We start from the raw sequence: 25,896 nt of genomic DNA, 5'->3' as shown, positions 1-25,896 counted from the left end.
GCCCACTTTAGGCAAAACGCCTCTGAAGAGAGCTCACCTCCAGTGGTGGAAGGAACAGGAGTTCCTGAAAGAACGTGCGTTCAGAAGGGTCTTTAATTCAAACAAACAGTCTCCAACTTCTGACAAAGGGCCCATCTATGATCCAGGAAGGGAGAAGAGGCTTGGAGAACTCTGGAACTCAAGTTCAAGTCCTCCAACTCAGCAGCTGGGAGTCGCAGCAGAGATGGCAGCTGTGGCACCTGGGGAGCCTGTCTCCTGTCTCACCACCCAGGAAGGACAACTGTATCTACTTCCGAAGGATACAATGTCTCTGCAGGGAGAAAATGTAGAAAACTTTGTAGCACGTGTGTGTTCTTGTGTCAGGCATTCTAAGTGTTCCGTTCCTATTTCTTCATTTTGTTTAATCCTTACAAAAGCCCAAGGTATCTGAAAACCACACTTTCACTGACAAGGAAACCACTTCAGAGAGGCTAAGTGACTTGCCCTAGGCCAAGCAGCTTGGAAACCATAAAACCTGACCTCGTGTCAAGGGTCCAGAGGTTAGAGCCACAAGAATCAATGGCCTTCATCTCCACTTCCATGAATCTTCTTGTTTCTGCAAACAGAGAGCTTTGGAGAGGCTAGAGAACAGTTAAAATTTTGAGGCTTGTGAAAACCCAGAAAGCTGACCCCAAGTGACCGACCAATGACCCACTCTAATGGCCACACGTCCCCTAGAACTGTCTGCGATGATGGAGAGGCCTCTGATCTGCCTTGTCCAATATGGTGGCCACCAGCCTCTTGCAATGAGTGGGAACTGGAAATGTGCCTTGTGTGACTGAGGAAGTGATTTTTTAAAAAATCTCATTGAATTTTTACTAAATTTCCATTTAAATAGCCTCACCCAGTTAGTGGCCTCGTACAGAACAGAACTCCTCTCCCCCACAGCCCAGGCCTCCAGGGCACTGCACAGAGAAGGCTGTAAGAAAGCTCACTCTTCCAGGGCAGGTCTTAGTGCAAATGAATAAAATAAAATAAATTCTTCTCACCCCAGAGCAAACACCATCACTATGATCTGGGAACTTCTGCAGCTGGAAGAGAGACATGACTGTTTCCAAAACAAACGGCCTCGCCTCATTTTTTCTTCTCCTTTTAAAAGAAAAAGTCAAATGTGCAGCCCCCTACCGTTAAATTACTTAGGAAAGGTTGTCACTTTTTCTGGGGACAAATTTCTTTGGTTTACAGTGACATAAAGGCTAAAATATGGTAGAAAAGAAAAGCCAGAAGAATAAACAAGAGGAGGCCCAGCACTCTCTAAGGTGTCATAAATCAAGAGGAAATAGACTCAGGGAGCTAGAAGCTTCCAAACATTCTTCCTCTTGAACTATTTTAAGCAACCCACACATACAGTCTCTCAGAGGTTATTTCATTCACAGCAACAGATGAGAAGCAATGAGCTTGGCAGGAGATCTCTTTAAACATGCAGAGAACCAAACACCTCCAACCACAGCTCTCAGGCCTGTTGGCTCGGCCACCCGGCCAAGCAAGGTCCCTATTTTAAGGCACTTACAGGACTCTGTTGTTCAGAAGCAGCGAGGGATGCTCTGGCCTTGCTTCAGTTCCTCTCACCCTCCTGGACCAACCTGTTCCTCTCTCCGCTCAGGGAATCACTGTATACCCTCCCTCCCCACCCGGGGACTCTGGAGCCAGACAGACCTGCGTTTGAATCCTGCTGGGTCATTTACCAGCTATGCCACTTAGACCTCTCTGAAACTCACAGTCTTCCCCTGTGCAAGAGGAGTAAGAAGAAGACATACCACTCCGGGCGATTTAAGAATGACATAGGAGGATAGAGGTGAGGGGCATGGCCTTGGGGCTGGTACTTTGGAGAAGCTCCTATGAGGTAGGGATGTGCTGGGGGTCTGAGTTGAGAGTTCAGTCCATCGGCTTCTCAGGCTGGGAAGGGAACACAGCATGGCTACAGAGTAGAGAAGCTGGGGGAAGTCTGCCTGGGTTCGACTACAGTCTCTACTTCTTAGCGGCATGACCTTGGGAAAGTGACTTAACCTGGGACTCCGTTTCCTCCACTCAAAGATGGAATAAAATAGTACCCACCTCGTTTACTAAGGGGATAAATAACTCTGTTATATCACTCGGCCCCTTCCACGCAACCCTAACAATTCAAGCTTCTCTTGGGTGTTCTCTGGTGATCCTTCCAGATGAGTGAGCCAAAGCAGCATAGCAGTGGGGTGAAGGAAAGTCACCATCCGGGGTGGAGCAGAAATGAGCACTCCAGAACAATGATTCTTTTACCACCAATAATAGCTAATGTCTGAGTGCTCACAGAGCACCAGACTTCCCAGGAACACTTCCCACATGGTCTGGGCCCCACTCCAGGCCATTTACATCAGACATCAGAATTCCTGGAGGTGGGGCCTTAAGACACACACACCCACACAGGTGTGTGTGTCTGTGTGTGTTTGTGTGTATGTGCACTCATGCATGTGGGTTTAAAGCTCTGCAGGTGATTCTAATGTGAACCCAGGGTCAAGAGCCACTGAAACAACCCGATGAGATAGGAACCATGATAAATACCCATTAAAGAGGAGAGGAAAACTGAGGCTCAGTGACCAGATAACTAACTGGCAGTCAGGCGGTGGCGACTCTCTCACGTTCCACCTCTCAGCCACCCTGCGCTGTCATGCCCCTCAGGAGGAACAGGAGACCAGGCCATCCAACAGGCACTCGGACCATCCCACAGAGCCTTTCTCCGATTTCTCCGGAGCCCCCTCTGCCTTCTCAAAGCACCCAAGAAGGTTCTCTCTGGGGCTAAATTCCTGACTCAGATTTGGCCTCCACGAACCCAAAACGCCTGAAATGGAGCCTCACTTTCCAAAGACCAAGGGGTACAGGCCCAGGGTCAGAGCGATCTACCGAACACCTGGCCCGAATTAAACAGATCTTTTGTTAATGACAGGAAATGATAGAGTCTACGATCTTCATTAAAGCTGCTGGCTGCCCTTGAAGAAGCTAGAGAGCAAACTTGAGGGGCTCCTAAGGCCCTCAATCATGGAATTAAAAGACAAAATAAATCTCTCCTGCCAGAGGCCCTATCTGACCCTCCTGGACGGTGCCCACTAGCAGGTCAGACAAAGGGGAAGCAATGTTTCCACCCATCATATGATTAAGGGCGTTCAAGGAGATCTGGAGGCCAACCTCCTGCTTGGCATCTCTACGCAGGAGTGTGGGACAAGCAACCAAACTCACACGCTGACCTGCGGCTCAATCCGGCTTCTTCTGCACACAGCTGTTCCATTCTAAGCAATGGCTACTCCCTTCTTTCAGGGGCTCGGACTATACACCTTACTGTCATACTGATTCCTCTCCCAAACTGTTGACATAGCCCAAGGCTGTAACTTCAAAATACACCCACAATCTCCCAACCTCCCTGCTGACTCCCAACCCAAGCCACCATCCTGCCTCGCTTGGATTACTGCAAAAGCCTCCCAGCGGTCATGCTGCTTCTATCCCATCCTCAATGCTATGCTCTCTTTCCAACCTAGCAGAGGGGCTGATTTCATTAAAGTACAAATCAGATCATATTATTTCTGTGCATTAAGTCCCTCCAGTGGCTCCTAGCAGACTCTGAATTAATAGTCGAAGAGCCCCCCAATAGCCTACAAGGCCCGACCTGGCTCACCACCCCTCCACTGGCTCTCCAACCGAATCTCCCTGCTCCCCTACCCTCACCCCAGGCCAGCCACGCTCCACGCTCGTTTCCCGGAGCCCACCAGCCTCCTGCTGTTTTCCCTGCCCGGATCCTTCTGCTCCAGCCTGCCTGGCCTCACTGTGATTCTTATAGCATGCCTCCCTCTTCCTCCTTACCCCCCGGGCCTCTGTCCCCAGACCTGGGAGGGTGCCCAGCGCACAGTAAGCCCTCAGCAAATATTTGTTGGATGAACAAGTAGATGCGTCCCAAACTCAACTCTTGGCCTCTCCCGGGCTCCCAACCCCAGCCCCTGTGACCCATGGTCTGTCTCCTCAAAGACCAACACGGTAGAAGGCACACAGGTCTCTCCTAGAATACTTTAGGAGTACCCACAAGCCGGGTGGGGCTCCCTGGGATGGCTGTCCAGGGCCAGCTCCACCACGCAGTGTGCTCCCCTGCTACTGAGCTGGGTCCCAGCATCATTCTGGCCTGCTTGGCTCGTCACAGGAGGGTTATATCCAGAAGGACAGCGGCAAGCAACTTGCCTGCAAAGTGTGTGCTCATGTACAGGAGCAACTTTTGAGACTGCCTGTTCTGCCTCCTTCAGAACATTTTGTTCATCTTCAGCCTGGGGATTTGTCCAGTGGATGGGCTGGCAGGGAAGAAGGATGGTAAGCCGCCCCATTCGCAGAGCCGCTCGAACTTTCTGGTTGCGGGGTAAACTGGGGTTCAGAACCCAGGCACCTTGGACTGCTGAGCTCCACGTCCCAGTGCCTGGGGTTGCTGGCAGCCTGTCATCATCCCCCCTTACTCTTTCCCTCCTCTTTGAAAAACCGGCCCTGCCAACTGCAACAAACAGCATTTAAAAATATCTTGCTGGATTATACAGCCCTGCTTTCTAAATTCCTCACAATGCCTGTCTCTGTCCCACATAGGAGAAACACGGGTGTAGCGTATTTAATTTTTTTTTTTCCTAGCTGCTCCCCTGCTATAAATACCCAAGTCTGGGTAGGCGGGCCTCCAACACCGGCTGCATGAAGTCACCTCGAGGGAGCCAGTCCCACCACAGTGCCGGCCCGCCAGGGTCTGGGCGCAGCTGTTGTGCACTGAAGTGCTGGGTCGGCCAGGAGGAGACAGAACTTATCCCTCCGATAGGGGTGGGCGGGGAGGGGGGTTGGTTAGTAAAATTTCTAATACATAATTGCAGTTCATCCCAATATGGAAAAGGCTGGTGTCTCGTCCTACCACCCAGACAGGTCTTCAGAGAGCACGTCCAGCTCCATCCCGGGCTGTTTCTTTCCCCAGGATGCTAAGCACAGGGCTTGACCTTAGGAAGAAGATTTCACAGCGTGCTTGTGGGGTCTAGAAACATTATCAGAGACAGAAGGGCCCTTGGAGAATCTAGCCCGACCTCTTCACATCACAGATAAAGCAACGGAGAGCCAAGAAGACAGAGTGATTCACTCTAGGTCACAGAGGGGCCACGCTCCAACACAGAGCTTTCTAGATCCAAACCCTCAGCTCACTGGACTGGACTGTCCTAGATGCTTGTGCACAGAGGACTGCTTGGTGTGCAAGCTTTAGCTTGTGTTTATTAACAGCTCTCCTCACAGAAAATGCTGATTTTCATATTTTAAAAGATACAGACTAAAAAAAAAATTTTTTTTTTAAATTTTTAACAAATGCTTGGCCTTGGTTTCAGGGATGTTTTCATGCACGAAAGGCTTGTTTTGCCCTCTTTGAGTTCCAATTTAATCTCTCCCCACCCAAATCTTGTCTATCTGGTACTTCCAAGTTCAGTTTCCCTATTTAATTTTCCCATTATGGACCTGAGCCCACCCTCTCCCCTCAACTCACTGCTGGAAAAAAATGGACCCCCCCCAAAAAAGGACCCCAAATCATTAACCACAAACAACTGTGTATATGTATATACATATATATTTCATTCATAAGCTCTTTTTATTACAGGAGAATTCCTTCACTGGGGTCAGGAAAAGCACTAACAGCAGAGTTATTAGCTAGGCCATTGATGACCTATCACATTTTATTATCGTCAGTGGAATTCCGCCAGACCCTAGGGAGTCCGGTCCAGATGGCGTGGAGTGACAGCGTGGTTCCACCAGATCAAGCATTTAATAAGACTGAAATCTTTATTACCAATGCTCTGGAAATGCCTTCACCAAGATTGGAAGGTGACTAAACCTGAGAACTGACCCACTACTTTCCAGAATGATCAACGCTAAACCGGAAATTGAACCTATCAAATCAGACTCCTAACCAAAGAAAATATCTCATCCTGCTTTATGTCCCTCTCCAATCTCCAGGATTTGAGAACCCTGCCTTGGCAAGAGTCAATCCAATGGCCTCATTTAACAGGACTGTCAGCCCTGACCTTCATTTGGTACTGGCATTGCTTTGGCCCGAACTGCTCTGTTTAGGGGCCTGGGACGAAAGGCTGAGTCTGAAGCCCAGCTGAATGGGAGAAGCAAGGTGGATGGAAGCCTGGTTCTTCATGCCCTCTCAGCCCAGGCTGGCTTGCTCAGTCTTCCCTCATTCCTTGTACTGCTAGGACAACGGACAGTGGCGGGGGATGGGGGGGCACGGAGAAGGGTGTGTGCTTTGCTGAGGCCAAGCTTCCAATCAACAAGAGGGGTAACGGGAGGTCTGGGGCTGTGGTTAGGATGCGCTGGGGGGAGCAGACGCACTCGATTTCTGAATTATAAAAATGAGTATTGGAAAGCTCTCTTCCTGCACTCTGGCAGGCTTCTTAACATCTGGATAAAAGATGTGGGAAAGCTGTCCCTTTTTGCTGCGTTATCTGCCTTGTTCTCCCCATCCAGCATCTGAAGCTTCTGGCCAAGCGGGATTGCCTGCTGTTCTCCAACACACACACTTCGGCTTCCAGGTCTCTGTGTACCATGTTCCCTCCGTCTGGAAGCCTGTGTGCTCTCCACACTGCCTCCCCTTCCCTGCCACAGACCTGTCTGCCCCAGTCCCACTAGTTCCCATGCCACATCCTCACAAAACAGCCCTCCCTCCCAGCCAAGCCTCCTCTTCCCCACTTTGAGCTTTCTTGTCACCAAAAGCTTCCAGGTCCCCATCTATAGGGCAGATATGACATCCACCTCTTAGAAGGGCTTGGGAGCAGAAGGGGAACAGCTGATGGAAAGCAATCAGCACCATCCTTGCCGACCCAAGCCAGCCACCCTGGACTTCCTTGCAAGGATCTGCACATGTGCTTTGCTTTCCCTACCAGACCCCATGCTCCCTGATAGTCATTCTCGTCCTCCTCCAACGTGTCTCCATTGCCCCGTCCGCGGCCTGCTCTCAGGAAGCAACCTAGTAATGAGACCGGCGTGCACGTCTCAGCTTACTTGGGCTGTGCGCCCTCGCCTTCTCCTCCCAGTTCGGCATGGGGCTCCGAACATGCTGCCAGAGTGCAAAACCATTTAGGCCTTTTTTTTTAAAAAACAAGCAAGAAGACCACAAAGTATGTTTACATGACAGGCCAGCAAAACACAAAACACCTGCTGTCCCGTGGCTCAGGACTTGGCAGCTGCAGCAAGCAGGGGCCAATATCCACAGTGGAATTGCTCCCTGGGGCTGGGAGCCTGGCGTGCACACTGCCACAGTCCTCGGTGCAAGGGGCCAGGCAAGAGCTCGGGGTGGGGTAGGGGGTCTGATCTCGCTGCCCTGTGCCAGCCGGCTTCATCTTGGGGACAATCATAATGGAGCAGGGTGCGAGGGTGCTTTTTCCAGATTCCCTAACTTCCCTCTACCTATTAGTCACCAAGGAAAGCCTTGTGGCTACTCCTAGTCACCCTGGGATCTGGGTCACGATCTCCCCCTGCACTAGATATTCCCACTACGGCAAAAGCAAATAAGACTAGTACATTCAACACGAGTCTGCAAAAACACAGCAATAATTAGAATTAATATTTTATGCGCCAGAGTACAGAGTTCCTTACAGGAGCTTTTATTAAATCCTCAGAGTCATCCTGTGAGGCAGGTACTGTTTCTCGATCCCTGGCGATTTTGCCCCCCAGGGGACATCTGGCAATGTCTGGGGATGCTTTTGATGGTCACGGCTGGCAGCAGGGGGGGAGGGGATGCTGTGGGCATCCTAGTGGGTAGAGGCCCGGATACCATGAAGTGTCCCACAATCCACAGGACTTCCTCCACAACAAAAACCATCCAGTCCCACAGGTCAGCAGTGACAAGCTTTGAGAAATCCTGTTATCGAGAAGAAAACTAGGGCACAGAAGTTAACCTGCCCAGAGTCACACAGCCTCTCAGGTAAGGCACCAGGAAGGACCCCCAGGCAGGCCGACCCTGCGCTCTGCTTTTCACACTGACCACAGCCACTAGGCCACCCTGGGAGCCCCCGCTTGGCACCAAGGGCAGCGCCCCATGCAGAAGAACCAGCCCCTCGTTTTCCTGTAGATCAACGGAGACATGGAGCCACTTGCTGGAGGCATGGGCCCCAACTCAGCTTCAGAGCCAAAGCATTCTGGGGCCTGCTATGCAGGCTGCTTCTCTCCTCGGGCTCCCAGCACTGATATTTTGCCCCGTGAAGGCTGCACCAGGAAATCACGAAGGCTCTTCTGCCAACTCCAGAGCCCGTGAGCTGAGCTCCCAGAGACCAGTGGCTGAAATGCAGGTTCCCTTGGGGTGCCTTTCCTACTGGGTTTCTTCCTCTCCTGAACTGACTCACCCTCCGTACGAGTCAGGCAGCGGAGGCCACAGCTTTTCCATTGCACTGGGCTGACTGCTCACCAAGCAGCTGACCCTTGCCAGGCCCTCCCTGCCCCTCAGGGGCAGCAACTGGGAGTCCTTTAGGCCCATGGCACCTGCAGCATTCACTCTGGGACAGCCAGGAGCACTGACGCAGAGTAAGGCAGACCCCTCTGGGGGCCCATCTGTGCCCAGATCTTGAAGCCCGGTTTTCAGCATTGTTTAGGAAGACTCACTGGCCGAACCCATTTAGGGCGCCTGGACCCAGCAGGCCGCCTGGACCCAGCAGGCCGCCAACCAATAAAATCTGTCATAAATACTGCTGTCACTAAGAGTTCGGTGGGGAGGGTCGCATATAGTTCCTTGCACCTTTATTCCCAGGAAAAGCACGGGCCTAAGGCTTGGGCGATCTGCGGCCTGGTCCTGCCACGTCTATGACCTCGCTGTGAATTTTGGGAAAGGGCCATCCCATTCCATGGATTTTTATGGGGACCCAGTAAGGTCATGGATGAAAAATGTTTCAGGCGCTGCACAGAGCATGGAAGTGTGGAGACAGGCCCAAGCGTCCAGCCCCGTCCTGTCAGGCAAAGGCCAAGTACAGACAATGGGACGGATAAGCACCAGCCCAAGGACTGGTACCAACCCCATGTCTCCAGCTTGCCTTGGAACTTAGGTGTCGCTCGTCCATCCCAGGAGTGTCTCAGCAGTGCCAGCCTTACTTCCTTCTCAGACGGGAGGCAGGGGGCGGAGCCTCTTCTGAGCAAGAGTCATCAACCGAGCTCACCCTCTGGGGCAGCTCTGGGGGCAAGGTGGGGTGGGGGTGCTATTCTTAGGGGAACTGGCTGCCTTCATCTCGCAATTCAGTCCTCCTGTGGACTTATCTGCTGCCTATTAGACTTCTGCTGTGACACTCCCATTTTGGGTACTGCACCCCGAAGAGCTCCCCTATATACCTTTGAAATACAAATGAAACCCCTCCATTTACATCTACTCAGCACAGCTGGCCTCGGGAACCCTGTGAGAAATCAGGGTATCAAAGGTTGAATGAGGTCCCTGAGGCTTGGGAACTCCCCAAACGCTGCCTCTGTTCATTAAGAACTTGAAATTCTCTGCCACGGTATTAAAAGGGGGAAGACTCTTCCACGGTGTCCAAGGATTTCAAAGCAACTTTCCAGAATTAAACGTCTCTGTGGCAGAATCATTTATTTGCCCGACGAGTACGTACGGAGCACCTACTACGACCAGACGCCCTGTGGGGTCCCGGGGAGACGACGAGTTCACAGTGGGGTGGGTGAAACAGACCCAAGCAGGAAATGATATGAGCATATGCTCTGGGGGCTGCAGAACCATGGAGGAGAGGCGGCTCTCTCAGTTGGGGGTGGAGGAGTCAGGTAAAGCCTTCTGGAAAAAGCAGAACAACTCCACCTTGTTCCTCTAACTACTCGAGGCTGGGTTGCATTTCTCCGGCAGTCAAGGGGAAAAAAAAATAAGTTTTCATTTCCAAAGCTTGCTTTGTTCCAGTTTTACCAGCTCCCTTGGCTTCAATAAAACCGTCCAAGAGAAGCTGCCCTCCTCCCTCTGACTACCCAGGTGTGAAAACTGATTAAATACCAACTAGCGGCTCAATTAACTCTTGCCCCCTTCGTTGACGATCTTCAGGGAAATCTCCTTATCATCTCCTTGCTAACAGAGTCCTCCAGGAGAACGGCACACCCGCTGTAGACGCAGCCCTTGTACTTCTTGGCTGTAAATGACATGGTTGGGGCTTGCTTCTGATGATAAATAACCGAATAATTCAGACAAGTCCCGAGTCACTAGATTTTGCCTAAAGATTCTTCAACAGCAGTGGTACTGATACACTTCCTATTATCAGTGACATGCCAAAGAGGCCCTCCTTGGCTCTAGTCACATTTAGATTAGCTCTAGTCACATTATCCCATTACCTTGCCTTTTTTTTTTTTTAATAACATTTACTACTAAGGGTAAAATCCCTGTTTGTCACTGGTTTATAAGCTTCATGAGAGGTGGACCCTCCCCTCCTTCTCCCCTTAATCCACAGCACTTCTAACGCCCAGCAGTGGGCACAGGGTCAGTGCTCAGTAAATACTTGTTGAATGAACTGCTACCCTTTACTGAGCATTTACTGTGTGCTAAGATCTTTAAATCTATGATCTCACCCAATCCTCATACCAACCTCATGAGGCAGGTGCAGTTATGACCCCTCATTTTACAGATGATAATGCTTAAGAAATGTGCCCCGGGTCACTCTTATAAAGAGCAGAGGTGACAGAGATCGCCTTCCTTACCTCCGTGAAGGGGCTACTTTTGGGCACTTCCTGGTTACTGCTTTGGAGCAAGGACATTCTCAGCAAAAACCTCATTTCATATATAGGCTTGGAACTGAAGAGGATTTTCTCAAAAGCTTTGAGCACTCATGAAAGCTTCGTAAGACAAACAGCCCAGAAGAAACCCAGGACTGAGTTTCAGTATCAGACTTACATGCAGAGATAGGAAAGAGCAGGCGGGGGGGAGGGGAGGGGGGCGCAGGCAGTGAACCGGAGAAGTTTCTATTTTCTGCCAGCTCCATGCTTATAAATACTACGTCGCATAAGGATGCCACAGAGATACCATCCCTTAATGACACTGGGAACACGGACATCAATACCAAATGAGCAAGTGATAGAGAGCTCCTGCTGCTCTGCGAAGCTGAGATCATGTTGTATAAATGCTACAGAACTTTTATCATCCATCCTGGGCTGAGCAAAACCATATTCGCCCAGCACTCTGAGTAATGGCCAGAGTAGATGGATTAGGGCCCTTAAATTCCTGGTTGCAAGACATTAAAAGTTTAAGAGCCCCATATAGCTGAGTCAAATGCATGTGCCCATGCTGTATAATTAGCAGGCACAACAACAATAAAGCTATAATTGAAAGGGAAGACCAGCAGGACAAGAATACGAACCGGCACCCTTCTCCCAAGTGTAGCCACTTCTCCCTTGGTCTTCAGCTGCGTAAACCGTAACCCCCCCGGCCTCGGGCTTCAGAGTGACACAGGTCTGGATCTCCCATTCCTTCCCTGAGCAATTTCTGCTTCCCGCTGAAGTCAGCTTTCAGGCATAAGTAATTCACCGCTCCTCTACTAAACATTCCTTCCACTTTGTCTAAACAGACTTCATAAATCAACCTAGTTACTGTTTACGGAGGCCACCGGCAGGATCTCATGTATAAAAAATGAGCATCCATGCTCCTAAGTGGAAGCGGAGGGTCACCTTGCCTGCAAGAGACTTCCCAGGAGACCAGGGAAGGCACAGAGGGAGACGCTTGCTTGGGATGTCCAGGGAGCCCTGCTGTCTGTCACGTGGCGTCCTGCTGTCTTGACTAGCACTGCTCGAGAAGGATTGTTTGGAGTAGGGGAGGAGGCTCAATGATGGGGTCAAAAACTCAGCCTGTAAAGAAATCCCAAGGAGTGATGACCCTAGATAAGAAATGGCATTTTGGGGTAAGCCCTTTAGTGGAAGACAGCTGTGTTCTAGCAATTCCTGGCTACTCTGCCTTTTCAGGGGACCCCAGAGAGGCAGCTGTTCTTCCTAGCTTCAATTTGCAGTTGGAAAAACTGAGAAGTTCCTCTACCTGCTGGGTACCAGCTGAGCACGAAGGGCGTTTTTGGTTCTGTTTGGCACCTCTTTTTCCATTTTTGTCCCAGTCTGGTCTACAGGCTCGGGGCCTCCGTCTTTTCTCCTAGGGAGCTTTCCTTCTTTGAGCTCAGTCTGGGCCTCCCCCACAGCCTAAAGTACAGGATTCTCCCCTGGGCTATGATGGTGGGTGGAAATTCCCCTGCCCTCCACTTCCTCTCCTGGAGCTCATGTTCCCGGTGTTGATACCACAAACTCAGAAGGCAAAGCACAATTATCAGCTGTGACATCATCAACACAGATTCTGGGCTGACCTCAACTCTGACCTCAGAGGAGGAAAATTAAAAGGCAAGTGCTCTTCCATTCTATGCATCTCCTTTGGTGGTGCCAGAATTAAAACCCAAACCAAGGAAGGGCTAAGCAAAGTCATGCCGCTATATACAAACTATCTTCAAAATGAGGCTTAGACATCAGCTGCCCTCCTTGGAAACTGGACTGGTAAGAATGAAGCTGTTTCCTCTCCTCTGATGGCCAAAAGCTTCAACTCTGGAACCTGCCCAGGCTCAGATTTTAGCTTTGTCACTTAATGTCTGTGTAATCTTGGGTAAATTGCTTAACAACTGTGAGCCTTGGTTTCCCTATCAGTATAATGAGGATCATACTAGAGAGTACCTACTTAATAGAATTGCTAGGATTTCTTGATTTAATGCATGAAGTGCTAAGAATAGGGACTGACATACTGTTAAGTGCTCACTTTAAATTTTAGCTATTTTGATGTTCAACAGTGTTTAAAGTTGACTCACTTTATCGCTTTTCAGCACCTGCCTGGCCTCTTCCACGGACTACTCGTTTGCCACCAAAGGCTGTCCCCAAAATGGCCTTCCAATCAGATTGCAGGGATGTCTAGCCATAGTACCATTCTAAATAATTTATGGTTTGGGGACTTCTGAAACTGGAGTCTGGTAGGCAGTTTGCTGTTAAATGTATGTCACACCCTCTCCTTACCAGGGTAAAGGTCAAGTGCTTCCCTTCCACCCTTTGCACTGAAGCCTTGTCATCCTTCAGAGAAATGCAACTACCCAGTGTGGTTCCTTTCTCAAACTCCCCATCATGCAGTTGCCCATCCCCCATCACCAAGTTTACTAGGTCATCATTTCTTTTAGGAAAGCCCATAAGGTTGTGCATTTACTGTAACACTGAGCACAGACAGTTAACAACCCACCACTACTTTCCTGCTTCTAGGAGGAGGCCTGAAATGCATCCTTGAAGCCTGCAAAGCTCAAGGCAGCTGCACCTGATCCTGGGCTTCCTGCTCCCTTCCTTCCATCCCACTTATCCAAGGCTCAGGTCTTAAGAGTTTGGACCCTCTGGCTGCTGTTATTGGGCTGGAGAGATCTAGGGTCAGAGCCACAGTCCATCTAGAGATACAGTCAAGCAAAGGTAAAGAGTGGCAGGGCAGTCAGCTTCGTGGGGAAACAGGTTCAGGAATGGCTTGATCAAGAGCCTCAATCACTAAACAGCATCCACATAGTGATGATGCCACAGAATAACAGGATGTAGTACATCAACCTCCAAAAGCCAGCCACCCCCAAGAACTATCTTTGGCAAGAACCATTTAATGAATTCCATCCTCAAAACAAACGTTTTCTCCCAGTTCCTGGCACACTCACCAGCTTCGCCCTATGAAATTCACCCCGTGGGTAGCCCAGGGCGGGAATTCTCGCCCATCTGTCCAAGGCCTGAGGCCCGCACACTTACCATTGGCGTTCTTGCCGCAGATGAGATGTTCATAGGGCTGCAGGACGCCCCAGAGTTCGGCGTCGTTGTTGATGACCATCTCCAGGGCCTCGGGGGACACCTCCCCGGCCCCGGCCCCTCCGCCATCGGGGCTCTGGCTGGCCAGCACTCTGGCCCGGATCTCCTCCACCAGGTTCTCCATGCAGGCTGTGAGCGAAATGGCCGCGTACTCGTGGATGCGCACGGAGATGCGGGTGTCCACCATCCAACGGAAGAATCGGCCCACCGAGAAGGTGAGGCCACAGCGAGCCGACTTCCCCCGGCGCAGCCCGTCGCCGGCGCTCATGCTGTACAGGGACAGCGCCTTGACCGCGGCCACCGCGCAGCTCTCGGCCAGCGCCCAGCTGTGCACCAGGCGCACGGCGCTCTGCACCTCGAAGCGGGTGCACTTGGCGTGCAACACGCTCAGGCGCTGCGCCTCGCGGGCCACGCGGATGAGCGCCCTGCGGAGCAGCCCAGCCAGGCGCCGCACCGCCTCGGCGGAGAATAGGGGCAGCCGCCGGCCGCCGGCGCCTTTGCGAAGCACCCGGGCCACGTCTCCCTCGGTCCAGGGGAACTCCTCCAGCTCGGGGAGGCGCGGGCAGCGCGAGAAGAGGTCGGCCACTTCGGGGTCCTCGGGCAGCACCGTGTTCACCGTGTCCCAGCTGTTGTGGCGGCTGTTCATGGAGCCGGAGTAGCACCACCAGGCCGCCCCGCGGTGCTGCTGCGCCGAAGAGTTGAGCGCCTGCGAGTTGGACTTGGAGGACGAGAGGCTGAGTGAGCGGCACGAGTCCCCGGCCCCATACCCGGAGTCCAAGGTCAAGTCCTCCAGCGTCTTGAGAGTGGAGCTGTACGTCCCGGCCATGGGGAGCCTGCCGGCGGTGGCCTCGCCGAACGAGGGGCGCTCACAACTCCATGCTCCCTTCCCCAAGTGGGCAGGAACAGGCTCTAGGCTCTCCGGGGCGCCCTCCTTCCGCTCGGCGGCCGCATCGCCCGCCCGGAGGCCGCGGTAAGGTGGGCGAGATTCTCGGTGGCCGGGGCCCCGAGCGTCCAGCGTCCGAGGCGAAGCTGTCACTGGAACGGCCCTCGCCGCTCCTTCTCGGCACCCCCTGGTCCTCCTCAGCCTCCCGCCAGCAGAGCGTCTGTCCTCCGCTGAGAAGGAATCCCGGGAGAACAGGGCGGTGGCAGAAGGAGGAGGCGGCTCGCGGCACCGCGCGAGTCCGGGACCAGCCGGCGAGAAAGCGCTCAGCAAACTTCTGCGCCGCGCGGGCGGCCCGCACAGCTGGGTACCCAGCCGCCGCCGGCATGCAAATAACCCGGGGCGGCTCACCAATCATCGGCCGCGACAGGCAGGAGCTGCACCAATGATCTCCTCGAGGGGCGGTCACTATGCAGATTTCACGGGGCTGCGGGTGAAACCCCGCGGCGAGGGAGGCGGGGCTGGAGGCCGAGGGTCGGGTGAAGCGGCGGGGATGAAGGTGAAGGAGGGGGAAGAGCCCGCGAGCCACCGCGAGCGCCGGGAGGTGCGAGCAGAGACCGGGAAAGGAGGGGTCGAAGCGTTAGGCTCCGGTGCTGACGATTTGATGAAAAATTTAAAGGAAAAGCCACGGTGCGCTGCCCCCTGCCCCCCGTCCAGGCTTAGGGCGTTCGCAGCCCCTTTTCAAGCCCCCTTGCAGCCGAGCACCGATGCTGACTTGTCGACTGTGGTCCCAGGGTTGGGAGGAGGGGTGTGGAACAGCCGACTACGGGAGGAGGCACCAGCCAGGCACCGCACCTCTCTCCCGGACTTTCTGACAGGCCCCTCCCGTTTCCTGAGATGAAACTCATTTGTGTTTAGTGGGAGGAGGGACGTCCTTCCTTGCTTCTCCGGAATCCGTCTGGTTTTCTTTACGACGTTCTCCAGGTTCCAATCAGACCAGATCTGACGAATAGACGGGCTCCAGGAGGTCTGTGGTCCCCCTGCCTCCCCACCACGGGAAATTACGCAGTTTTCTGAGCATTAACTCTGGGGAGAGGGTCCTAACTTTTATCAGAGTCTCAAAAGGGCCCGTGCCTTCCGCGTTACATTTGGACAGTACGACTGGCTGTCAGGTGGAGACTTTCTGTCCGGGGTGTGTCCGAGTGTGTGTGTGTGTGTGAAGGTGAGAAGGGTACCTAGCACTGGCCTGCGCTCCGGCACCTGGCTGCACGCACCACCTCCTGACGGTATGCCCATGGAGGAGCCCTGCGCCCCGCCCCCCGGGACTCGGTTTCCTCCGGGGTGAAGCGAGTGCTGACCTCCAAGCAGCGCCTTTGTAAACCTGTCTCCGGCCCTGTGTCCAGAGCGGTCAGCCAGAGCGCTGTGGTTCCAGCAGATCCACGCCCAGTCCTCTCTGTCCGCCTGCTGTCCTGCAGCTATGCACACACACGTGCTCGAACGTGCACATGCCCCCTCCCGTGCAACCGCAAAGTGAAGGAGGAGATTGTGCACGCGGTGCCCCCAAGTCAGCCTCCCCCGCTCCTGAAGGGCTCCTTTGTGCTGTATCTTACAGTTCCAACTTCGGGCCGTGAGTTGGATACGAACTAAAAATGTCTGGTTTGTCTCTTTGCTTCTGAAATTAATGGCCCTTTTCCTGTGAAATTCCTTTTTTTCTGTGGCAATTTGGCTTAATTTTTCCTTTCTGCGGGTTTTTTATTTATGCAATATCGCCGCCTCATGGTCAGGAGAGAGAACGGAGTCAAGGGTGGAAGCAACACGAAAGACACAAGTTCGTGAGCTCAAGTTAAACAGAGGACACAAGGTGTGACTACAGCGGATGGAACTGAGATAAGTCAAAAGTGGGTATCGAGGTTCAACATGCCAAAAACCAAATGTGATGCAATTTAAAACTTATTAGCGGAAATATAATTTTAAAGCAAATGTCGCCCTCTAATGGACATTTAGAGGAAAGAAATTGCCCAAAGGTCGGTATTATTTTTCCTCCCTGCCTCCCTTCCTTCCCTCTCTCCTTCCTTCCTTCCCTCCTTCCTTCTCTCCCTTTCCTTCTTTCCTTTTTTGTTGTGCACACCCTTAAGAAGCAGAGAAAATTTCTTAACTGGAAATTTAAAACAGAAACTTACTGAGTGGAAAAGTTACCTGGGAAATAGTCGATGCCATTTATCTTATAAATGACTTGATGACATAAAAGTGTAAAGACAATCAAACATGCCTACAGACAAATTTCAGAATCTTGTGGATGTTAAGCCACTCCGCAAATATTTGTTCTGCAAAATTCAGCCATGGAAATTACTACTGGAAAAACAATTGAGTTTCATTAATAAATAAATTACAAAGAGAGAAAGAGATGGTTAGGAACCCTATACACTAAAAAAGACTTAAGACATACCAACTAGTTAGTCATAATGTGTGGAATTTATTTGGAATTTGATTTTTTAGAATCAATAAACTTTTGACATTATGAAACAACTGGAAATCAGGAACATTGCCCAGATCTTTGCTATTATGAAATCACTATTACTTTTTTGATGTGGTAATAGTAGTGTGGTATGTTTATTAAATACTCTTAACTTTTAGAGATACATAGTGAAATGTGTGTTATAACTTTTTCATTAGAAAAAGGAAGAAAATTCTTATGGAGAAATCTGGTAAAGGGACTAGAAAATTATGAAAGTTGGTCAAGATTGTAGATCTCTTGTCTTTCACATGTTCACCAAAGTCTTCTATGGCCAACTTGAGGACTGGACATACAGAGTAAACCCAGGGTGTGTCTCTTTGTGTTTCATGTGATGGGGGGAGAAAGAAACATGGAAGATAAAGAGACATAGAAGAGATAGAGATAGAGAGAAAGAAACATAGAAAGATAGAGATAGAGAACAAGATACATTGAGCCATGTTAGAAATTAACCAGCTGATTGATTTCAGTTAGTCATTTGGGAAGTTGGCAAGCAGGGTGAAAAACTTTGGATCAAGAAAGAAAAGACATGGCTTCTTATACATACACGTGTGTGCTTAATTAAGGCAATCTGGTGGTAATGTGATTAATGTTAGGAATGTAAATTATATTAGAAGAAGGGGAAGTATCATCCCAACCCAGGCCTGGCTCAAATATCATTTTTGGAGAAAAACAACTGTCATGTATCTGGACACATTAAAAAGAACATGATGAAACCATGGCAAATATTGGGAGAATTCCCAGTGGAGTGAGTAATTAAAAATCTGAGATTGCCCATGCAAAAATATATAAGGGAGGAAGCTTAAAATACAGTTTAGAAACTTTACCTTGGCTGATGTCTAATATTTTGTTATATAGTTTCTTACAAAATCAAAATCTATCTGGAGATTAAGGGATGAAATACCATAGAATTTATCTTGAAAGAAAAGGGGTGGGATGCCTGGGTGGCTCAGTGAGTTGAGCCTCTGGCTTCGGCTCAGGTCATGATCTTGGGGTCCTGAGATTAAGTCACTCATCGAGCCCCGCATTGGGCTCTCTGCTCAGCAGGGAGCCTGCTTCCCCCTCTCTCTCTGTCTGCCTCTCTGCCTACTTGTGATCTCTCTCTGTCAAATAAATAAAATCTTTTAAAAGAGAGAGAGAGAGAGAAAGCAAAGGAGTTAAAACTAAGTAAACTAAGCACAGGCAGAACTCTCATGTGAGAAAGGTCGCTTATGTCCTTGACTTTAGGGAGTGGCCAAGTTTCAATTTAGTTTGTGGATCATTTTTGGTAAACCCTCTCAATATTTATTGAATATCTACTGGGTCTACACTGTGCTAGACACTACAGAGGTGCGTTAGACAAGGTTCCTGCCATTAAAAAAAATATTCAATATGCAGGGAGACAGGCATACGAGACTAACTATTCTGCAAAATATGCTTTGCATATTTTGATTAAGGGTCACTGTCAGTTATTTGACTCACCACACAGCTGGGTGCACCTAGAAGAGACATGACACCAACATGAGGAAGAAAATACTCCACGCAACACAAAGAGAGCTGGAAATGGTGCCAGGCATTGTGAGAGTGTGCCATGGTTAGTGGAGAATTTCGTGGCAGAAAATCCAGCAGAACCCTCATTCATGAAAAAGGAATCAATGTTGTGGAAACTGTGAGATGATATTTCCATTCCATGCAACCCATGTTAGCCCAGTCCTGACACAGGGTTGTTGTTTCTCTCTCCCCCTTTTCTGGACCTCATGACTAAAGAAATACACAGATCATTTGGAACAAAGAGCCCCTAAGATGACCTAGGGAAAAAGAAATCCACTTCTCCAAAGCACATTCTGCAGAATGGTGTTAGGGGTTGGTCTGTGAAACAAAGATCAGTAGTCACGTTTGGGAAATTCTGCATTCTGTTTCTCCCTCTAGTATAGTCATGAGGGACAGTATTTTCTTTCGGGCTTTTTCATATTTCCTTGAACCTAGTATATACCAGGCTTAACTGGGCAGAGAACTCCTCCTGCCCCGGGGCTGCTACAAAAGTAATTGGAACTTTTTATTTAGCTCAAAGCAGAGAAGACAATGGTCATGTTTATGAGTTTGCTCAGGCAGAGATGGTAAGGCAAGACCCTTGGAAGCAATCCAGATAAATCCCAGAACAGAGCAACATTCCCCACTAACCAATGTCTAAAGCTGGAGTTTAGTGATCTGTTAGACACAAATGTGATTCCAAAGGTAGGTCAAAACCTAGAGTACTGGTCCACAGGGGAAAGGAGGTGGTGTGGGTTTGGGCACTGGCGCAGGTCAAAAGGTTTACAGAGTAAACCAGATGGGGGTGGGGTGGGGTGGGGTGGAGGTAGAGATTGTCTCTCCAAGGGGGGAATTCTGCTTATTAGGCAACTGGTATCAGATTTGTTAGATGCTATTAGAGATGAAACCATCAGCACGTGGGGATTAAGGGCAAGAATTTTAGTGGATGGCCTGGAACTCAGAACTACAGAGCTGCATTCAAACAAGAGGACAGAAAACCAAGGAACAGCCTCATGGCGGTAATAATGCCGCATCCCCACAGGTGAATATTCTGTATGTTTTTCAAAATGCACTGCTGTTGTGTTCTTCCGTCCCGGTATAGAGAATATCTACGGTGAAATATGATATTCAACTCTGCAATATTTGCTCAACATTCATCTTGTAAGATTTATCTGGCATTCTAATTGCAAACCTGAAGTCCCAGCTCCCTTTCTTGAAGGTCCTGATTCAGGAAGCCTGGAGCGTGATCCAGGTAAAAGTATTTTCGACAAGCATTCCCAGAATGCTAAGGCATTTGTCTCTTAAACCTCAGAGTGCCCGAGGACTGGTACAAAAATGCTTATTCTTGAGCCATACCTGCAGAGTTTCTAATTCAGTAGGTCTGGGGCTGACAAAACTTTTTTTTTTTTTTTTTTTTAACCTATGGGTCTCTGTTAATTGGAATGCCCAGAGTCCCGACGTCAGGATGTTCAGAGGTTTCCAGCAGGTGGCGCTCTTGCGCGTTTTGCTAAAAGTGTGTTTGTTAAATGAAATTCTTGACTTATGGACTGGATCTTTAAACAAGTTTTAAATTTCCCAAGTGGATAGATTTGGGACCAAAGAGCTATTCCTATTTATGAATTCACTGCATAATCTGAAGATATTTCTGTCTTTCCTGAAGCAAGAATGCTCAGTATTACAGGAGAGACTGCACACAGCTCCCAGCGTAGGGATGGACTGGAAGGAATGACCTTCAGAGTTCAGGGAGTGGTCTCTTCAGCCGTTTCAAGGCTGAATTGATTTGAAGACAAGGCTATGGTGGGAATATTCATTAATTTAGCACCAAAGCTTTAAAATTGAACCCCATTTTAGTCTTTTTTTTTTTTTTAAGATTTTATTTATTTATTTGTCAGAGAGAGAGAGAGTACACACAAGCAGGCTGAGTGGCAGGCAGAGGCAAAGAGAGAAGCAGGCTCCCCACTGAGGAAGGAGCCTGATGCGGGACTCGATCCCAGGACCCTGCGATCACGACCTGAGCTGAAGGCAGTGGCTTAACCAACTGAGCCACCCAGGCGTCCCCCATTTTAGTCTTTTTAAAAAGCAGTCCAAAATAATCAACTTGGAATTGAAGAGCTTAGTGGGCATTAGGGATGACCCCTCTATTACAGATAAACACGAAAACACAGAAACTTTTCTTGACTCAATTTGGTCAGCAAACCCAGAATCAGACATATGATTAATAACCAAAATTTGTTGACTTCCACTTGGACGATCTTAGTTAAAAACTTTTTATTACTGAAAATTCCAAACAAAGAAAGATAGAATTTGATAATTCTATAACACAGCTCAGTTTACGGCAGCCTTGTTTACACTGTCACCTGCTTCCCCATCTCCCAGTATCTTTAAAAGCAAATCTCAAAGGTCGTAACATTGGGTAATATCCATGTAAGTCTGTGTGCCAGGCTTATTCAGTGGTTTGAAGCAGGCTTAATAAGACCCTTTGTTGTTGTTGTTAAGATTTTATTTATTTATCTGAGAGAGAAAGAGATGGCATGAGCAGGAGGAGCAGAGGGAGAGGGAGAGAGAATCTCAAGCAGACTCCATGCTGAGTGCGGGGCCGGACACGGGGCTCAGTCGCACAATGCTGGGGTCATGATCTGAGCTGAAATCAAGAGTGGGCTACTCAACCAAGTGCACCACTCAGACGCCCCTAATAGGACCATTCTTTTTTTATTTTTTAAAGATTTTATTTATTTGACAGAGATCACAAGTAGGCAGAGAGGCAGGCAGACAGAGAGGAAGGGAAGCAGGGTCCCCACTGAGCAGAAAGCCCGATTCGGAGCTTGATCCTTGGACCCTGGGATCATGACCTGAGCCAAAGGCAGAGGCTTTAACCCACTGAGCCACCCAGGCGCCCCAACAGGACCAATCTTAATGTGAGACCTGCTAGTGTCACGTTAACAGAACATGCCCCAGGGTTGCAAATTTCTGCCCCCCCATGCCAAGAAGACACTTGGAAATGTTAGTGCTGCTTTAGATTGTGGGGTTTAGGGTACACTTGGTGAAGTATTACTTTCCCCTCCTATGTGAAAATAATTGTTATCAGGATGAATAGCCACTATTAATCTATTTTCTTAATTTCTGAATTGAAGCCAATACACTCCCCCTCCCCTTATCAAGGGGCTGTCTATAGGATTCTGAAGGGAGTAATTCTCTAATAATTATTTTTCCAGAGTGTGGTTTTTGGTTTTTAAATCATCACCCTCCCCTAAGTTAGAAAAGAAATGTTTTTACAGTTTATATTAGGAATCTAGGATAGCAACCTTATTTGTAATATTTACGTGTCTTTCTATATGTAAAATTTGCATTTGGAAAAATAAAATGAAGATAAGTACTAACTATAAACCCACCAATTAACAAACTGTACAGAGTAGGAAGTAGAAGTTCTTTGCTTATTCCTTCAAGCTCATGCTCCTTAACAATTGGGCTTTCCAGAATTTTCCCTTGAGCTTCACAGACAGGTCTTCTTCTGCACACATAAACACACACACATATGCATACTTTTTTTTTTCCTTTTCATAGGGATGAATTTATATTATGCACATGTTATGCAAGACATCGTGTGACAAGATAATGTGGACATCTTTCTGAGTTAGTAATGTATTTTACTACAGTCTTTCCATGAGAGAACAATATTCTATTGCACGGTATACCAGAATTTCTTCAGCTAGTCCTTTACTGAGGGGCTTCTCTTCTTCTTTCTTCCTTTTTCCTTCTTCCTCCTTCCCTCCTTTCCCTCCATCTCTTCACCCTTTCTCTCTCCTTCCTCCCTTTTTCCCTTCCTTCCTCCCTTCATTCCTTCCTTTCTCCCATTTCTTCCTTTCCTCCTCTGTGTACAAATAATGCTAATAAACTTTCTTGTACATGAATCTTTCTCTCTTTTCAATTATTTCTATATGATAGATTCCTAGAGGTGGGATTATGGGTCACTGGGTATGCTCTTTATTTTTTTTCACCAAATTTCACCAAATTTCCCCCCAAATGTTATACCAATTTATATGCTGCCTTCTCAAAGCCTACATATCTTCCACGCAGCAGAGTTCCTACTCATAGTTTCTAAGTGAAACTTTGCCTAGTAGTCTAGGCCATATTAATTTGTAATTTACCTATCACTCAGTGCCCTTGTCTGTTTCATACATGACTGTTCTGAAAACAATACACTTTGCTAGAGAGATTTATGAGCAAATGATATGCCTATTTCAAATGTTACAGGGTTTCACTTCTTGGAATTTGTGGTTAGGAAATTAGTTTAGCAACAACAACAACAAAATCCATTGCTGTATTGTCAGTGATTCTAAAAAAGAAACAATGTAAATATCTAACAAGGCTTACATTTCCCTGCTTCAGACCTGGATCTGTTAATTCTCCAGAAAGCCCCGGTTTCTTTTAGTCAGGCCCCCTGGAATTATCTTCTCTGTGAAGCTTTCTATATATAATCTTCCCACACCCTACCGCACACCCAACCCCACTTTGGCTGTAATCATCCCTCATCATAGTGTGATGAGACTCCTGTTTACTTGTCCGATTTTTTCCATTTTACTGTAAGCTCTTTGAAGGCAGCAATTTTATTTCATTTAACTGTGTATTCCTGGTTCCCACCTAGTGCAGGCCCAGGGAAAGCATTCCGTATTCTTGTTGAATAGATGAATGAATGAAATTTATCATGTATGCCCAAAGTATGACTGAATTGTTTCTTGGGTATATGTCTTTTCTTTCCAACATTACCTGGTTTTGGAATAAGCCCGTTTTATTTCTCTTGTTCTATGCCCTTTTTCTTCCAGAGAGTAGCACTGTTTAAACCCGGAAGAGGCACTCAATAAATATTTGTTGCATTAAACTCAGTTGACTTACACTGAATTATGCAGCATTCATTGCTCAGAAACTGAAAGCTCTATCTCCTTGTGGGGCTATCCAGAGTTTGCCTGTGAAGCTTGTACAGCAAAGGATTTGTAAATACACACTAAGCACTACAATTTAGAGCACTCTTTCTTAAAAGTGAAGAAGATTCAAGGTCAGCTAGATTAGCTGGGAAGAAACCAGTATTATAACAAGATACATAATTTATGACAGCAAACAGGAAAAGTCACCCCAAACACTTAGTCCATAGTTAAAAATTACTTAATGAAGTAGGTCTCCCAATTACCTACCAACCTCACTATAAAAATTCTATTTTCGGGGAGCAGGAGCAATAGAGTCAGTGTTCCTTCTTCTTGCTTTTAGTTAATATGACAATCATACAAAGTGATGACTCGGACTGTGGCTGCCTTCAGGTCCATATTCTGGCATCTTAATGACAAGAATAAATGCCATTTGCCTCACCCACTCATCCATGATTCTGAAATTACAACCTGCCTTCTGAAATTCTTCAGGAGTAGTTGATGTAACACTGCTGATGAGGCAACCCTGCTTTGCTGGCATCTGCTCCTGCTTCTTCTTCTTTTCTTTGGACTTTATTTTCTTAGAGCAGCTTTAGGCTCATACCAAAAATAAGAGATAGGTAAAGAGATTTCCCATAGACTCCCTGCTCCCAAATATACATGGTCTCCCCATTACCAACATCCCTCACTGCAGGGGTATATTGGTTACAGCTCATGAACTTGCACTGAGTATCATCACCCTGAATCCATAGTTTTCATTGAGGTTCACTCTTGGTGTTAGACATTCTATGGGTTTGGACAAAGGTATCATGACATGAGTCCATCACTCTAACATTCTACAGGATAGCTTCGCTGACCTAAAAAATCCCTGTGTTCCGTGTACTCATCTCTCCCTCCCCCACTGCAACCACTGATCTTTCTACTGTCTTCGTAGTTTTGTCTTTTCCGGAATGTCATATATTTGGAATTCACTTTTCAAAGTGTTAAAGAGTGGAATAAGAACTTTGCCCGACTTAGTCCGGAAACTGGTGACTTGAGAGGGCCTGGTGGAACTCAGGGTATATTCTTGGGGACTATGTGTTTTCATGCTCTATGATGTGACTCCTGGGTCATTTCTAAAGTTTGATAAACTGGGGCACACTGAAGCCAGAAGAACTAGGCAAGCTGTGTTGGAATCACTGTACGATTATGCCCACATTGGACTCACCTCGGACGCCCTTGTTCATGGACATTGAGGGAATCTCATTCCTCCTTGTTCTGCTTTTCATTTTTTTGAATAAGAATATAACCCCCCCCAAAAAAGAATATAACCCCCCGAGAGCAAACTGCTCTTTATTTGAGCAAAATTAACATGCTGACAGTCCACTGGGAGTGGATCAAGGTCACATACAAGTTTGCAAAGCAGGAAATATACCCCTGGTTTTGGCAAGCTGCAGCTAAAGGTGGCCCAACGAGGATCTTGCCAAAGGAACACTTCAATAGCGTGAGTTACAAATATTGACATTAAGAAAAATAAAAGGTGGGGAGGTAGTCTACAAATTATCCCAGACAGTCTGCCACTTGGGCTTCAAGAAGACATTACATTTCAGAACTAACCATAATCTTGTGTTTTATAGCATGATGATACCCTCCAGCCAGCCACAGGGGTAAAAGTCATTGAACTTTTACCCCTACCTGAATGTGCACCTGTGATCCAGTTTAATCAACGGCAGATAGTACTAAAACCCAAGACCACAAAACACAGCTGAGCTGGGAGGCTTGTACTGTGGTCAATGTCGCTAAATCTGACTACAGGTGAAGTGCTTCAAATGTTATAGGGTTTACTTCTTGGAATTTGTGGTAAGGAAATTAGAATGAGCTCGGATATTTAGCAGCAACAACAATCCACTGCGGTATAAATAATAATACCAGATGGCTAAAAAAAATAATAGAATGTCAACATAGTAGAATAATATGTAACCATTTAAAATGACATAGAAATATAGCTTTTATTTTGAAATATGTTCATGATACATTAAATGAGGAAAGCAGATTATAAAACATGTATGTTGGGATGCCTGGGTGGCTCAGATGGTTAAGAATCTGCCTTCGGCCCAGGTCATGATCCCAGGGTTCTGGGATTGAGCCCCACATTAGGCTTCTTGCTCAGTGGGGAGCCTGCTTCTCCCTCTGCCTGCCGCTTCCCCTGCTTCTGCTCTCTCTCTCTGACA

General features: G+C 48.2%; 1 protein-coding gene across 1 annotated transcript in view; it reads right to left on the bottom strand.

Moving 5' to 3' along the window:
* The window catches only part of ABTB2 (ankyrin repeat and BTB domain containing 2), a 172,442-nt gene extending 157,373 nt beyond the window's left edge, over positions 1 to 15,069 (bottom strand). Inside the window, exon 1 of the mRNA XM_080814981.1 lies at positions 13,813 to 15,069. Coding sequence (XP_080671107.1) covers positions 13,813 to 14,695 — 883 coding nt within the window. The 5' untranslated portion in view covers positions 14,696 to 15,069. The remainder of the gene's footprint in view (positions 1 to 13,812) is intronic.
* Between the last annotated feature and the right edge of the window lie 10,827 nt (positions 15,070 to 25,896).

The sequence above is a fragment of the Martes martes genome (assembly GCF_963455335.1).
Source record: "Martes martes genome assembly, chromosome: 10".
NCBI classification, from domain to species: domain Eukaryota; kingdom Metazoa; phylum Chordata; class Mammalia; order Carnivora; family Mustelidae; genus Martes; species Martes martes.
The sequence above is the reverse complement of the archived record's forward strand: the minus strand, read 5'-3'. Positions and strand labels throughout refer to the sequence as shown.